Source organism: Prionailurus bengalensis, chromosome D4, assembly GCF_016509475.1.
Source record: "Prionailurus bengalensis isolate Pbe53 chromosome D4, Fcat_Pben_1.1_paternal_pri, whole genome shotgun sequence".
Classification (NCBI taxonomy): domain Eukaryota; kingdom Metazoa; phylum Chordata; class Mammalia; order Carnivora; family Felidae; genus Prionailurus; species Prionailurus bengalensis.
The window spans coordinates 26748512-26766325 of NC_057359.1; the positions used below are offsets into that span (position 1 = coordinate 26748512).

The window sequence follows — 17814 nt, forward strand, 5'->3', positions numbered from 1 at the left end:
GATTAAGTTAATGAGAAGAGATACACAAATTATTAAATACTTACATTCTCAACGTATGCCCAAAAGGACATCAAAAATCTTAGTCCTAGGGCAGAGAAAGGATTCATTTAGCAAATAGTTGGTTAGTCGGACAGTTGGTTAGCACCCTTGAGAATTAACTTCTCGTCATTTTATATCTGCCTTAATCTTTGGGTTGTTGTAACAACAGAAGTTTATTTCTCATATTTCTGGAGGCTAAGAAGTCCACAATCAAGGCACCAGCGGCTTCAATGTCTGGTGAAGGCCTGACTACTGGTTCATAGTTGGCCATCTTTTCACTGTGTCCTCACATGGCAGAAAGTGTAAGGGAGATCTCTGGGATCTCTTTTACAAGGGCACTGGTCCCATTCATAGGGCTCTACTCTCATGGCCTGATCATCTCTCAGAAGGCGCCCCACCACCAGATACCATCACATTGGGTGTTAGGACTTAACAGGAATTTTGGAGGGACACAAACATTCAGTCTATAACAACATCAAAATAAATTGCAGATCAATGAAATATTTTAAGTGTAAAAAGTTGTTAAAAGTCAGAAAATAGTTTACAGAAAATAAAATGGCCTTTAAACATGAGAAAAGATACATAAGAGAAATGTAGATTAAAACTGAGGTGCCTTTTTTTACCCATTATTGGCAAAGATTAGAAATTTCTTATACTGTGTCGATGAGGGTGAGAAACAGGAACTCTCGTGCTGTGTGTGTGAGAGATGAACAGTCGTCATTTCTCTCTTTTTAATCTTTTTTTTTTTTAATTTTTTTTTCAACGTTTATTTATTTTTGGGGACAGAGAGAGACAGAGCATGAACGGGGGAGGGGCAGAGAGAGAGGGAGACACAGAATCGGAAACAGGCTCCGGGCTCTGAGCCATCAGCCCAGAGCCCGACGCGGGGCTCGAACTCACGGACCGCGAGATCGTGACCTGGCTGAAGTCGGAGGCTTAACCGACTGCGCCACCCAGGCGCCCCTTTTTAATCTTTTTTTAAGAAAACCTTTTTATTTGGAAATAATTTCAAATTATCAGAAGTTATAGTAACCACACAAAGAACACCATATATCTCTCACCTTGATTCAGCTGCTATTAATGAATTGTTCCAATTGAATTACTTCTTCAGTTTCTGTTGTGTATGAATATACATGTTTATGTATTTTTTTCCCCAAACCGTTGGAGACTAAGTTGCATACATTTTGAAGTTCTCCCTCCAAACATCTCTCAGTGTGCCATCTCCTAAGAAAGAAGCACTTTCATACACAGCTACAGCACAGTTATCAACTTCAGTGAATCTGTAATAACAGTCCATTCTCTGTATTCTGTTCCTGTCAGGTGACCTAGCATTGTCCTTCTTTGCACTTTTACCCTATACTACGGGTTCCAGTCTAGGATCATGTCCTGCATTTGGTTGCCTATCTTTTTAGTCTCTTTAATTCACAGAAGTTCCTCAGCCTTTTTTTTTGTCTCCATACCATGGATAATTTTGGAGAACACAGGCCTCTCCTGGTTTGCCTTTTTTCATGGAATGTTCCTCACTTAGGATTTGTGTGTTTTTCCTCATGATTACATTTAGATTAAGCAATCCTGGCTGGAATACAACAAAAGTAATATTGTGTCTTCCTTCCGGTGCCACAGCTGAGGCATACAGTGTCCATCGGCCCCCTCAGTGGTGATGTTATTTTGTCCCAAGGTGTTTTCTGATTACTGTATGGTTAGTTTTTAGCCTGGCATATAATAAGCAATCTGTAGGGAAGCTCTTTAAGATCATGGAAATATCCTGCTCATTAAAACCTATCCCCTAGATTTAGCATCCATCAATACTTGCTTGGTTTAATCTTCACTGTAAAATGATGATTTTCTAAGTTTAGCATGCCCTCCACATTTGTTAGTAAGGACTCAGGTTTCCAGTATAAGCAAGACTCATATGTTTTTATGGTATCATAAATTCACACAACTGTTTTAAAGAACAATTAGTAATATTAATATAAGTTAAAATGTGTATGACTTATCTCCACAGTTTCACTTTTAAGAATTCTACAAATAGATCTGTGCTGTGCACAAAGACTTGTATGCAAGGACATTAATTGTAGTTTTGTTTGTAGTAACTAAGGTCTAGAAACTATCTTAATGTCCATCAACAGGAGACTCATTAAGTGATGCTACCTTCATACAGTTGGGTATTGTGCCCCCTTTACAAAGGAGGTAGGTTTATGTATACAAGTAAGATTAGGTCTCCAAAATAAAGTAAAATAAGTCAGGTGTAGAAAAGTATGTAGTAGGTTACTCCCATTTTATTTTCTTTTTTTTAAATGGGAGGTATTTATCTTCATAAATAAGATAATTGGAAGATTTTATTTAAGTTTATTTTGAGAGGGAGAGAGAGAACGCAAGTGAGGAAGGGATGGAGACAGAATCCCAAGTAGGCTCCACGCTATTAGCGTGGAACCCAACGTGGGGCTCAAACCCACGAACTGTGAGATCACGATCTGAGGCAAAGTCGGACACTTAACCGACTGAGCCACCCAGGCACTCCAAGATAACTGGAATCTTGAGGATTGGGCTATATACTTTTTTGTGCTGTTGGAATTTTTATTATGTGCCTGGATAAATTTGTTTTAAAATAAATGAAAATGGGGCACCTGGGTGGCTCAGTCAGTTAAGTGTCCAACTCTTGATTTTAGCTCAGGTCATGATCTCGCAGTTAGGGAGTTTGAGCCCTACATTGGGCTCTGTGCTGCTGGTGTGGAGCCTGCTTGGGATTCTCTTTCTACCTCTCTCTGTCCCTTCCCTGTGCTCTCTCTCTTTCAAAATAAATAGAAAACTTTAAAATAAATGAAAATAAATTTTTTGTAATATAAATATAATTGAAATTCTGCATATCCTCTGGATGAAGGACTTACAAATGGGAGAAATTGTAAAGGGAAAGACTAATAGGAAAAAGCTGATAAAAATTTTTTTAGAAAAATCTGGATAACAAAAATAACCAAATATTTCTTTATTGGGCTCTCATTCAAATAAAGCATAACACTGAAGCCCAGATGAATAAATGGGCAGTAAAATAAACAACTTACTCTTGGAGGAAGGTAATAAATTGCCCTCATATTTTTAAAATTTAGCCTTATGTGATCCAAGAAATACAATTAAAATAAAAAGTAATTAGATCATTTTTCATCTACTAAATATATTTATAAATGATACCATTCAGTATTGGTAAGGATACAGTGAGTTGTCATTTTGGTTTTTATTATAGTGGGAGTGTGCATTAGCACAGGTGAAATTAATTCATCTCTAGAACTCAGCCTTAAATGATTAGAAGCATGGACACTTCATGCCCAATACTTTAATAAGTTTTCAATAGTGATAAGTTTCAATAGTAATAAGTTTTCAAAGTTAGCATCAACCAAAATGCCACCATTAAGGTTATGCTTGAAGTAAATTATGGATAATTTATTACCATGGATAATTTATTATGGATAATTATAAATAAATAATTTATAATTTATTATACATAGTGATAGTGAAAATGATGTTTAGAATCATAGGAGAGTATATACTTTTAAACAGGAAAGTGGCACATAGTGTAAGCAACTGTGTAAAATTAAAAGAAAACTAGGAAGAAATATAAGTAAAATCTCCTGGGCTGAAGAGATTGTTTTTTCTTTCTTCTTCTGTTTTTTTAATGTTTGTTTATTTTGAGAGAGTGCTGGGGAGGGGCAGAGAGAGAGATCACAAGCAGGGTCCACACTCAGCACAGAGCCTGAGGAGGGCTGGATCTCATGACCATGAGATCATGACTTAAACTGAAGTTAAGAGTCAAATGCTTAACTGACTGAGCCACCCAAGTGCCCCTATGTTTTCTTGTTTCTATAAACTTTTCAGATTTGCTAGATAGGTTTATCTTGTTTTTAAATTAGAAAAAGAATTGATTGCCTAGTGAAAGTTCTTAAGAGAGCTAGTAATGAATAAGTAAGAATGAACTGTAATAAACCAGTCATTTCTTTGTTTGAAATGCTGCTTCTGAAGTTCTAGGTGCTGTTATATTTTGCCCTCAAGATGTGTCTCTGCTTTGTTTTTACTTCTGAACTGGAGACATTTCACTTGTCTAAAGATGTGTCTTTCTTAATATCCTGTGTACATATACAAAATGGGAACCATAGTTCCCCCATCACACCGCTGGTCCACTTGCATTCTACATTCTTGCAAAATGGTATCTATAGGGTTATCTGATTGAATTCTTTTATTTTTACCTTTCAAGTGTCTTGAATCTGGGCATTGCTTTTCCTTCTCTCTTATTGTTCCTGCTTTACTTTGAGCCTTTCTTAGCTTCAGGTTTAGATTCCTTGTGAGTGTCTGTACTCTTCCTTCTGGCCCACTCTTTCCCTCTAGGCCACTCTCCACTTGACCACTAGTTACCTTCTTAAAAGTAGGTAATTTGGTCATATCTGGTTTTGCTCTTTGAAAATTTTTCCTACTATGTGTATTTTAATAAAAGTACTTGTACAAGGGCACCTGGGTGGCTTGGTTGGTTGAGCATCCGACTTCGGCTCAGGTCATGATCTCATGGTTCATAAGTTCGAGCCTGGCATCGGGTTCCGTGCTGACGACTCAGAGCCTGGAGTTTGCTTTGAGTTCTGTGTCTCCCTCTCTCTCTGCTCCTCCTCTGCTTGCACTCTGTCTCTCTCTTTCAAAAACCAAACATTAGAAATAATGTTTAAAAAGTACTTGTACATACTATGCAAAATCAAGTACCCCACAATATGCATAATGAGAAATTATAGTTCTCTGTTTTTTTCCTCATTCCATAATAATATTAAATTTTTTTTAGCTTTTTGCCAGTAGTTAATTCCATATTTCTGGATAATAGGCGTGTATTCTAATTTCTGGATAAAAACAATTTGAAGTGCTTATTTTTGAGAGAGTGAGAGAACACACATGTGAGCAGGGGAAGGGTAGAGAGTGGGGACAGAGGATCCAAAGCGGGCTCTGAGCTGACAGCAGAGAGCTCGATGCGGGGCTCAAACTCACGAACCCTGAAGTCATGGCCTGAGCTGAAGTTGGAAGCTTGACTGACTGAGCCACCTAGAAGCCCCTGGATATTAGCAATTTTTAGCTGGTATGTCAGCACATTTTTAGCATATAACTAGCATTCACATATTATCCTGTCCTGTATCCAAATAGTAATTCAGTTTTTTGTTAAATCATTAATCAGTGTTGACATTATTGTGATTGTATAAATACTAATGACAGATGAGCCAAAGTGGTGTAAACGTACATTTCCGTTCTCATACAAATTTTTGTTTTTCTTGAAATGATAACTGCCTCTTGTTTTTTGGTTTGCTTAGTTTTCTGTGTACTTGGTTCTCCCTCTCCCATCATAAGATCGTCTTATCGGTTTATGTATTTTTTGAAATTACCCTCTTTAGCTCCTTTGTTCTCTAGGTTCAGGCGGGATCAGTGCCCTTCTAGGTCCACTGTATAGCTGGGATTCCAGTTTTCTCTTCGCCCTTCTCCTGGGAATTTCATTTCCCTCTCTTTGTTAGATTTCTGGTTACCTGGATTTTATGCCTTTATTATTATTCTTTATTACTTTGGTTGGTGCAGTATTTCCAGTTCCATGGGGAGACGGAGAGGGAATTGTTCTTTGAGAACTTGAGAACTTCTTGAGAACTTGTTCTTTGAGACATGTTTGCAAATGTCTCCCCTACCCTCCCTCACACTCGATTGAAAGAGGTTGTAATAGATTTCTAGGTTGGAAAATAATTTTCCTCTGAATTTTGAAGGCCTTATTCTATTGACTCTTAATTTCAGTGTTGCCATCCTGATTTTTTATACCCATGTTTTCTCTTTGGAAGCTTTTAGGAGTTTTCTTTCTAATGACTATACCTTAAACTTGGTCATTCCAACCCTTTACTGATCTCAGTTTGAAGGATCCTATTCTCAGGCTCCCACCTCTGTTTCTGGGTTGCTTGTATTCTGACTCCTATGGTTCATCTCTACTTGGGCTCCAGTTTATCATATTGTTTTTTTTGTTTGTTCGGTTTTTTTGCATTGTATTTATTTATTTATTTTAATTTACCTCCAAGTTAGTTAGCATACAGTGCAACAGTGATTGCAGGAGTAGATTCCTTAATGCCCCTTACCCATTTAGCCCATCCCCCCTCCCACAACCCCTCCAGTAACCCTCTGTTTGTTCTCCATGTTTAAGAGTCTCTTGGGGCGCCTGGGTGGCTCAGTCAGTTGAATGTCCGACTTCAGCTCAGGTCATGATCTCATGGTACGTGGGTTCGAGCCCCGTGTTGGGCTCTGTGCTGACAGCTCAGAGCCTGGAGCCTGCTTCAGATTCTGTGTCTCCCTCTCTTTCTGCCCCTCCCCCATTCATGCTCTGTCTCTGTCTCGAAAATAAATAAATATTAAAAAAATTTTTTTAAATTAAAAGTCTCTTCTGTTTTGTCCCCCTCCCTGTTTTTATTATTTTTGCTTCCCATATGTTCATCTGTTTTGTATCTTAAAGTCCTTGTTTGAGTGAAGTCATATGATATTTTGTCTTTCTCTGACTAATTTCGCTTAGCATAATACCCTCTAGTTCCATCCACGTAGTTGCAGATGGCAAGATTTCATTCTTTTTGATTGCTGAGTAATACTCCATTGTATATGTCATACTGTTTTTTTACTGTCATTACCCGTTTGGTCCTGTTTTCTGATTTTAAATACCATCTTCCTTCCTTGCAATAACTCCCTTGCCTACACTTGCAGCTCTCTTCCTCTCTTGCCTTATTGGACCTCAATTCTAGTTAAATCCAACCCTCCATCTCCTGTGCCTTTACACTAGCACATCACAGTGTAACTGGAGAAAAATACATTCACACTGATTTCCTACTTTCAGTTCATCACCACTAACTTCAAGTGGGCCATGAGTGCTCCTTAGCAGTCTTACATTTCCCTGGTTCGTTCACCCTCCCTCTCCTCAGGCTTCCAATTTACTCACTTGAAGCAAACCTACCTTCCTGCTGCACTAAATAATGGAAGTAATCTTCTCACCTACCTGCACATGTGCCCTGTGTTCTTTGGCCCTTCTATCCAGATGAACCTTCTCTCCTGTCTAAGGTTGATCCTTTCTGCGTGTGTATTAGACCCCATACCCTGTCTTATGTTCAAAAATATTGCTCTAATAATTCTCTCTGTCCCTTGCATAATGAATTTGCCCCTGTACTGGATCATTCCTGTCAGCATGCAAACATGCCTTATCTTCCTCAGTCTTAAAAAAATGCCATTTTTTGGCATACTTCAGCTTCTGCCCCATATCTCAGTTCTTTTCAGCCAGACTTCTTGAATTCACTTGAGTTAGGCTTTGAATGGTATTCCACCAAAGCTTCATTGTCATGGTCATCCAAGACCTCAGTGTTGCTAAACCCGTTGGTTAATGTTTGGTCTTAAACTTGATTGGTCATCAGATTTTTGACATGGAGTCCATCCTTGAAACAAATTATTTTCTTGGCTCTTTTTCCCTGGTTTCCTGCCTCACTGATTGTTCTCGTTTGTCATCTCATTCTTTTTTTAAAAAATTAAAAAAAAATTTTTTTTAACATTTATTCATTTTTGAAAGACAGAGACAGAGTGCAAACGGGGGAGGGCTAGAAAGAGAGGGAGACAGAATCCGAAGCAGGCTCCAAGCTCAGAGCTGTCAGCACAGAGCCTGACACTGGGCTCGAACTCACGGACTGCGAGATCATGACCTGAGCCGAAGTCAGCCGCCCAATCAACTGAGCCACCCAGGAGCCCCTAAATTTTTTTTAATGTTTATTTATTTTTGAGAGGTCGACAGCACAAATGAGGGAGAGGCAGAGAGAGAGGGAGACACAGAATCCAAAGCAGGCTCCAGGCTCCAAGCTATCAGCACAGAGCCTGACATGGGGCTTGAACCCACGAACCATGAGATCATGACCTGAGCCAAAGTCGGACGTTTAACCAACTGAGCCACTCAGGTGCCCCGGTTTGTCATCTCATTCTGTAGGCCAGCACTGTCCAATAGATAACAGAATACAAGCCATTTATATCATTTAAAATGTTCTGGTAGCTTATCGGTGGAATTAATTTTGGAACGTTTTATTAGTCCAATATATCTAAAATATTCCAGTATATAATTATTTAAAAAACATTAGTGAAACATAAAATTGTATTTTTTGGTACCAAGTATTCCAAGTGTGGTATGTAACACTCACAACACATCTCAGTTTGAACCATCCACATTTGAAGCACTCACTACTTGATTGGTTGTGTGATGGCCATATTGGACAGCACAGTCTAAATATTGGTGTGGCTCAGGCTCCATCTTTACACCTCTGTCTGTACTCACTTCCCTGATGACCTCGTGTAGTTTCATAGTCTTAAATTCTGTCTCTACTAATGAAGCCTAAGTTTGTATCCTCAGCCTAGACTTTAGACTTCCCTAAATCTCAGACTTCTATGTGCTTACTGCCTATTCTGCATTCTCCATTTAGATGTCTGTCTCAGAGTTCACGTTTCCAAAATGGAGTTGCTGATTTCCCCCTTGCCTCCTAACTTCTTCTTTCTGTAGTCTTCTCAATCTCAGCAAATGGAGCTCCGTTCTTCTCGTTGTGTAGAACAAAAATCCTGCAGTCATCCTTGATTCTTCTCTTTCTCTCATTCCCCACATATAAACCCTCAGGAAGTCCTGTGAACCAAAGGCTGTCAAACTACAGCCTGCAGACCAACCTACCCTGTTGCCTTTGTTTTTTATGGCTCTTGAGCTAAGAACGGTTTCTGTGTTTTAAACAGTTATATAAGTACCTACATAATATACTCCACTTTACCACTTGGCCTGCAATGGGTAAAATATATATTATCTGGCTCTGTAAGAAATAGTTTGCCTGTCTTTGACTGATACTGTCTATTTGTTAACATGTGCCAGGTGCTGCTGGGTGTTAACACACCTTAATGACAGGCATATATTGCCTTGCTTATGTAGGGTGAGGGTGGAGGGAGACTAAGAGCTCCTTCCTTAAACATCAGCTTCTCTGATGCCATACCTCAGTCTGCAAAGGTGTCTGATACCTCTAATTTTTTTTTTTAATGTTTGTTTATTTTTGAGAGAGAAAAATAGAGCCCCCATGCAAGCAGGGAGGGGCAGAGGGAGACAGAGGATCCCAAGCAGGCTCTGCACTGACAACAGCAATCCTAATGTAGGATTTGAACTCAAACTGTAAGGTCATGGCCTGAGCCAAAGTCAGACACTCAATCAACTGAGCCATCCAGGAACTCTGAATTCTTGAAAGTTTTCTTTGTCTTTACTTCCGAGTGGCATTGGTTTAGCTTTTTTCACTCACATAAGTCAGTTACTTTTTGTCCATTACTTTGCATCTTCCAAAAATTGTTTTATGCATTTTGTCTCTTGTCCTCCATTGGGATTCAAACTTGTAATTCCTATAGTGTCATTGTTAGTATGATTTTAAGAGGTATAGTAGAAGTCAGCATTTAACCAGAAGTTCACCCTTTCTGCTGCCTACATGATAATAGTCAAAAACCTCTTAAAGTAACGCTGTCCATGAGCCAGCCCTAACTTTATTGCTCATCTTTTTTGTTGTTTTATTGAGTTATATTTGACATACAGTGTTGTGGACGTTTAAGGTGTAGTGCACATTGATATGATGCATTTATATTGCTGTATAATTGCCATAGCTCACACCTGTTGCATCACATAATGATCATTTCTGCTAGTGCTGGGAATGGTTAAAATCTAGTCTCTTAGCACATTTAGTGTTTATAATAGAGTTTTGTTGTTTATAATCTGTGCTTGTGTTAGATCCAGGACTTACTGCCTAGTTGTAAATATGTACCCTGAACACCTCTCCCATTTCCTCACCCTCCAGTTCCTGGCAACCGCCATTTTATTCTTTTACTCACCATTTTACTAGCTTTTATAATTTTGGTTTTCTTAGATTCCACCGTAAGAGGTAACATATAGTGTTTGTTTTTCTGTCTCTGACTTACTCATGTGGTATGGTATTCTCCAGGTCTATCTATGTTGTTGCAAATGGCAGGATTTCCTTTTTTCTCATGGCTGAGTAGAATTCCATTGTCTATACATGCATACATACATACCACATCTTTATCCATTCATGCATTGGTGGACACTTAGGTTGTTTTTGTGTCTTGGCTGTTGTGAATAGTACTGCAGTAACATGGGAGCTATGTAGGTCTCTTCGTTATCTGCTTTCATTTCTTTTTGATCTATACCTAGAATTGGGATTGTTGGATCATAGGGTAGGCCTTTTTTTTTTTTTTTTAGGGTAGTTCTATTTTAATTTTTTGAGGAACCTCCATACTGTTCTCCATAGCGGTTGAACTAGTTTACAATCCCACCAACAGTGCACAAGGGTTCTCTTTCTCCACATCCTCACCGACACTTGTCATCTCTTGCCTTCTTGATGATCACTCTTACATTGTCATTTCATTGTGGTATTCATTACTCCTCTTCCTTCTCCCTGTGGCATATTGTTGTTCAGCTGCTCCTGAGTACACTATTCTCTTTCATTATCCCATGCCTGTGCACAGTATGCTCCTTCTGGCTCTTACGTCTTTTCTCCTTACCTATTTAGGGAAAAGTCCTATTTATCTTTAGGCTTGGATCCCACTCTCCTGACTTGCCCATACAGATTTCAGTTTTCTTCTCTGCTCTTCTTAGCACATTCTTCTATTACAGCTGGTGTCTGCGTACTGGCTTGCATGGAACAGTCTTACTTGGCACCTTTTATCCTGTGTGGTTATTAATAGCATCCCTTTTTACTCTCAATAGTGTGCCAGTTTGAATAATGAATGCATGTATAGCCCACTCCTTCTGTCATTTTCTTTGATTATGGATGTAATGTTTGAAGGTAACTCCTGCTTCATTTTGTAAACTTGAAAATCTGAGATGGTCTCAGCTTAGGATGATGGAGCTGAAAGATTACTTCTGGTATTCCTGTTATTTGGCATGCTAGAAGTGTGTATCACTTAAGTCACTGTAGTTGGATTTTTGTCTTATTTGCAGCCAAACATATTTCTAATACAAAAATAAACTATAAAAGTTGGTTTGGGGCGCCTGGGTGGCTCAGTTGGTTAAGCATCTGACTTTGGCTCAGGTCATGATCTCACGGTTTGTGGGTTCGAGCCCCATGTTGGGCTCTGTGCTGACAGCTTGGAGCCTGGAGCCTGTTTCAGATGTTCCTCCCCTGCTCAAGCTCTGTCTTTCTCTCTCTCTCTCTCTCTCTCTCTCTCTCTCTCAAAAATAAATATTAAAAACAATTTTTTTTTTTAAAGTTCTGGTTTGCCTGGTAAAGAGTAAATGCTATTACCCATTTGGTGTATATTTCTTCACATACTTCCTAATAATATGTATACATGTGTATTTTATTTAACGTGATAAAATTATATAAACTGCAACTTTTTCCCACAGACAATAGAAAATAGATTTCTATACCTACCAACACATGTAGGTGGAGAGCTACCTCATTGTTTTTTATTAGCTGCATAACATCATGTTAAGAGTACAGGTTTTGAATAATTATCTGTGGCATGAATCATTAAAGGATGCTAAAACTAGTGAACAAAAGTATAATGAGCACAGGATTTGTACCTAGCCTCCAAGTATCTTCTGGCAAGATATATATTAATTACAAAGGGAAGTGAGTAGTTTACAGTGAAGAAACGTGGCAGATACCATCTTAGCTAAGCGGCCAGACTTAATATCACCAACAATAGGACAGGTCAACATGTACCTCCAGATACAATGCTCCATGAAGAACACAGCATCACTTCTGTGGTATTCCTATCCAGTATGACATAAATTGGATTTAATCTTGGGGAAACATAGGCAAACCCATATTGAAGGATGTGCACAGAATAACTTTGGCCTGTACTATTCCAAAATGTCAGGCAGGAAAGATAAGGATGGAGGAAATGCTCCACATTAAAGAGACATGAATTTCCTAATTTGATCATTGTAGTGTGATTATGTAAGAGAGTGATTATTTGTTTTGGAAAAATCACACAAGTATTTATTTATTTTAAGTTTATCTTGAGAGAGAGCATGGGCGCGAGCAGGGGAGGGCAGAGAGAGAGGGAGAGAGAGAATCCCAAGCAGTTTCCACTGGGAGGCTCAAACACGTGAACCGTGAGATCATGACCTGAGTGGAAGTCTGCCGCTTAACTAAATGAGCCACCTAGGCGCCCCCTTACTGAAGGATTTAGAGGTAAAATGGCATCACAGGGTAGGACTTAGTCTCAAATGTTTAAGAAAACAATCTAGAGAATCATCATGCAAATATGGTAAAATGTTATCATTTGAAGAATATCAGAAAGGAATATGGGACTTTGTGTTCTGAAATTTTTTCAAAATAAAAGTTTAAAAAGTACAGCCTGCAGGGATTGACGCCACCTAAGTTTGTGTTCTTCCTCTGTCACCTATACACTGTGTGGTGCTTCTCTGCCTCAGTGTCCTCATTTATAAAATGTAGTTTGTAATAGTCCCCACCTCAGGGTGTTGTGAGGGTTAGTAAAGTTAATACAATAAAATTTTTAGAAGAGTGCCTGGCATATAGTAAGTACATAATAATGTTATTATTTATTAGTATTCCATTGTATATACAGTAAATTACAAGGCACTTACTAATGGACATTTAGATTGTTTAAAGTCTTGATGTGAATCATCTGTGACCATGTTTTACCCTTCCTTGTAGCCCTGATGTGTTACTCAGTATCTGGTCTGTAGAAGGTACTCAGATTTGGTTGAATGAATCAAATCATTTCAGGAGCCTCTGAAATGATTTTTTAAAGCAATATTAAATTGTAACTGATATATTGCAATTGTTTTAGAAGCGATTGAAAACATTTTTACTTGATTAGACTATTATATTATTAGCACAGTCAAGATTACTGGTTTAGTTGGAATCGCATCAAGTACTGGTATTGGGTGTTCTGCAGTTATGATTAAAAATATTTTATCATTCTAAATTTTCTTGTGGTGCTGCATTGTTTTAAATACTGTGTTTTATAGAACGCTGAATATCCGTGATAACTTTCTGCAACTATATCTTGGCAGTATTGTAAAGTACAGTAAAGAACATGGGGCTTTGTACCTGTCAAGATGTCTTAATTCTCTCACTGGATAACAGACTCTATAATGGCTATGGTTGTGTTTCGAAATTGTATCCCTGGTTATCTAGTCCATACCAGCCACCATTGTGTCCTCAGAAAATGGTTCAGAAATGGATAAGGGAGGCAAAACGTTCCTTACTAATCTACACTTTCAAGATGTTGAATTCAAAAATACTACCCTTTGATCGCTACCACTTACTTTCTGGCTTCCCCTGCTCCTGCTATCCTTCAGTTCCACAGAGACCTCCCAGATTCCCAGATGCTGCTCCTTTCTCTCTTGTGGCCTCATTTCCATGGTCCGCTGGTGAAATCATTCGTTTTCAGACACCCTTAACTCCCTTGCCCTTCTCATCTCATCATAATGTGTCACTTACATGGCAAAACCCCAACCATCTGTCTACTTGCTGCTTGCACCCAAACAGCAGAAGGCTGCTCGAGAAAACCCACATCTGTGTGTCTATTCTCACTTTAATTTTAGGACTGCAAATCTCAGATGGGCACTCAGCACTAGAGACAGTCCTATCTTTCAACACTTCTGTGGTAAACTTGGTTTCATAGCCTCTCAGGGACTTCTCCACATCTTTTATCTCTCAAGACCTCCGTTGCCAGTGTCAGCTTACTTTGTACCTTAATGAAATATTTGATGGAATCAGACGTAGGTAGGAGTACCTCATCTTCTCACAACCACACATGCTAGCCTGTATTGGAATCCACATCATCTACCTATTATCTTGTGAAAATACAAGTATCCCTGACAGTATAAGCTCAGCCTCTACTTGTGTTCTCCATTCTGTTCCCTCTTGCCTGCTGCAATCATTAACCCATCTCTGTATTGCATTGTTAGTGTCTCTTTCCCTACTAGATTATTCTTATGGCATGTAAACATGCTTTAAATATCAATCAGTTTAAAACAAAATACCACAGTTCCTTTGATCCCATGACTCCTTATATCTACACTGTCATTTCTCTGCTACCCTGTGCAAAAAACTCCTTGAGTGAGCTGTTAATGTTTAGTTATTTTACTTTCTCCTTGTCTCTTCTCACCCTCTCGTACATTTTTTTCTACCACTGCACAGAAACTGGTCTTAACAAGGCCCTTAATGATCTCCATTTTGCTAACTCCATTGTTTATACTCTGCAGCTTTTGACTTCATTTGACACAGTTGACCTCTCTTTGAAATACTTCCTTCTCATCTTCCTGATACAGCTGTCTCTTGGATTTCTTTCTTCCTCATTGGTTAGCACATATCTCGTGTTTGCTCCTCAGGATGCTGGAACGTACCTGGGCTCCTGTGTCCCTTCTGCTTCAGTTGATGTCCTCTGGTTCTGCTCTATATTATACAACTCTGTGCTGATGAAGCCCAAATTTATGTCTCTAGTCCTGATTACTCCCCTGACTTCCAGACTCACGCAAGTGCCTTCCTGAAATCTTCACTTGGATAACTAAAGAAATTATATACTTAATCAAAATTGTACTCCATTTCTGCCTTTAAACCTACTCCTCTGAAAGTCTGCCCCCTCTCAGTAAATTGTGCTATCATATACCAGTTGCTCAGACGAAACACCTGAAAATGACCCTTGATTGTGAAGTTTACCTCCTACTCCACATTCGCGTCTTTGGCACATCGTGTAGGCTTTACCTTTTCAATATATCCTGATTTCAACAACCTCTCATCACCTCCAGTTATAATCTCAATCCAAATCGTCCTCAGCTCCTGCTTGTACTGTTGGGTAGTGTCCAGTAACTGGTCTGTCTCCCTGGTTTCACTGTGATTTTTGCGCTTGTTAAATCTACAAGGTTTCAGGAATGATCTTTTAATGGTAGCATCTGCTTATGTAACTCGGTCTGCTTCAGTCTTCCAGTGATTTAGATGAAGTTCTTGTTACCGAGGCTAGTATTTATTTACATAGACCTGCGGTATTCTATCATGTGAATGCTTTTCCTTAGATGCAGTGATTCCTCTTGGAAAACGTTGCATCGATGGGGCTTACTGGTGTGTTTTGTTTTATCTTCATGGTGTTGGCCTACTTAATTTTTTAAAAATGAGTAACATTCAAAAGTTGGAGGATTTTATGTTAAATTAAGTTTTTGTTCTGAAAAACACTAGTTGTGCCTTCATTACTCAGTAAGATAAGTAGTGGCTGGCTTCCTTCAGATGAAGCATGTCTTCTCCAGTTTGCCACAGTGTCCACCAGTCCCACAAGTATCCCGAGCCAACTTGATCTACGTAGGAAGATGACCAGGAAAACAGCCCCTGTCCTACAGTAGGTCATCATTCAGTTGACAAATATATTTTGAACAGTACTTTGTGCCAAGTACAGTTCTAAGCCCTGGAGATAAAGCAGTGAATACAACAAAGCCTTGATGTCATTGATCATGCATTCCTTGAGACAGATAGTGTGTCACTAAACAAATATATCTCGTCAGGTGTTGGTAAGTTCTATGTAGGAGAGTAAAGCAGGCACAGGGCATGTAGAATGGCGGGGGATGCTGTTTTAAAGAGAATGCACAGTGCAAAGCTCTGTTTTGAGGTTTGACATGGGAACAGAGGCTAGAATACAGTGAGTGAAGGGGCTTTGGAGATCTTAGGAAGAAACTCCTTGTAGGGAGGGGTCAGCATGTACAGAGGTCTTGAGAAGAGAACATGTTTGATGTATCTGAAGGATAATAAGGCCTGTGTGGCTGCAGTGCAGGGATCGTGGAGAAGAATGGTAGGTAGAAGGAAATGAGGTTGGAGAGGGAAGCTGGGCCACATGGTGATTGATGGAGGGCCTCAGTCCATGTAGGATTTTTGATTTTCCTGTGAGGAGGGAAACAGTTGAAAGGTTTTCAGTAGGAGGTGATGTGAAATGACTTATTTTAAAACAACCCTTTTGGCTTCTGGTGGTGAATAAATTGTAGCAGGGATAAGCATGGAAGGAGGGGGCCCTGTGTGGAGGCAGTTGTGGAAGTGAGAGGCGGTGGTGCCTTTACTAGAGACAGCTGTGAAAGCCGGGAGCTGCGCTTAGATGAGAAATTGGAAGTTTGAGTCTGTCATCTGTTCTGATGATCTGATACAGAACGTGGGAAAATGAGAGGAATCGAGGTGAAGGTTTTCAGCCAGAGTAACTATGGGTGGATAGAGGTGCCATTTAGCAATGTGGTAAACACTGGGAGAGTTCCTTTTTAGACGTGTAAAACACGAGAATCCTATTTGGTGGCCAAGTAGGGGTAGAGCATAAACTTTACCTAGAGGATAAGCTCACAGCTTTGTAACACAACCTGAGATTTTTAAAAGTCCCAATCCTGTGAGTCCTATAATAACACTAACAGTTCTTTGAACCCAGGGACATTGATGTTTGTTTGTTTGTTTGTTTTTCTGTTTGTAACCTATAGTACATGATATAGATTACATATAGATGACACTGATACTTTTAAGAATCCAAAAATTCTGCTATAGTTCTGGCCCCTGCTGTAAACGCCTGTTATTCCGTTGTATTAGGCTTCTATATACGTGTTAAGAATTCTAACATGACAGAAACATTCCTTTAATAGAGCTTGTGACTTAATAGAATCAGCCAAATGATATTAAATTTCTAGTCTTCAAAGTGAGTCTAGCAAACTACTTAATTTGTTAATGTCTCAGCAGTGTTTTAAATGACTTTGCAGGTAGGAATCCATGTATGAATAACTTTTTCTTTATAGTGGGGCTGAGTGGAAATGTGCTTTTGCTATCACTTTGAGTAATTTTATTTGAGAAGGCTTAACCTTTGTAGCCGAACAGTGTATAAACAAGCATTTGATAATTTTTGAATTAAAAGTCTTGTTTAAATCTTTCAATCTTATCAAGCAGTAATTTCTGTGTATTTACTGTTCACTTGTGAATGTGAGAATACTCCGTAAGTGTGAATTACCATTTTCTGATATTGTCATAAGCATTAACCTTATTTTGCAAATGAACATACTAAATACAAGTGTATTTAAATTGCCTAAAGACAAACAATTAAAGATGGAGACAGCATTAGAATATGATGTTTTAAGGGGGCGCCTGGGTGGCGCAGTCGGTTAAGCGTCCGACTTCAGCCAGGTCACGATCTCGCGGTCCGTGAGTTCGAGCCCCGCGTTGGGCTCTGGGCTGATGGCTCGGAGCCTGGAGCCTGCTTCCCATTCTGTGTCTCCCTCTCTCTCTGCCCCTCCCCCGTTCATGCTCTGTCTCTCTCTGTCCCAAAAATAAATAAACGTTGAAAAAAAAAATTAAAAAAAAAAAAAGAATATGATGTTTTAAGGATACATTATAGGGAAAACGTGGATGTATATAGATAAGCTGATGACATTTCATTACTGTGTTCATATTAGCAAATTGTGATTTTGTAAGAGAAATCTAATAAAAGGTTTTGCTAGTACTCAAAGGCCTAATTATTGCTTTCCTGTACAGGAAGATTTTCAATCAATGACTTATGGATTTAAAATGGCTAACAGTGTGACAGACCTTCGAGTGACAGGTAAAACAGTTTATACGATGATTCACAAGTTTTGTGTTTGGATTTGTTTCCCATTTAAACTCATGGTCTCTCTTTCTAGGCATGCTAAAAGATGTGGAGGATGACATGCAAAGAAGAGTAAAGGTATTTTCCATCTCTCGTTGCTTTGCTATA

At 39.0% G+C, this 17814-nt stretch overlaps 1 protein-coding gene across 2 annotated transcripts in view; it reads left to right on the top strand.

Annotated features, from left to right (window-relative positions):
* The window catches only part of NAA35 (N-alpha-acetyltransferase 35, NatC auxiliary subunit), a 94217-nt gene that overhangs the window by 19437 nt on the left and 56966 nt on the right, over positions 1 to 17814 (top strand). For both annotated transcript variants that reach the window (XM_043565830.1, XM_043565831.1), the window contains exons 7-8: positions 17595 to 17661; positions 17741 to 17784. In XM_043565830.1, coding sequence (XP_043421765.1) covers positions 17595 to 17661; positions 17741 to 17784 — 111 coding nt within the window. The remainder of the gene's footprint in view (positions 1 to 17594; positions 17662 to 17740; positions 17785 to 17814) is intronic.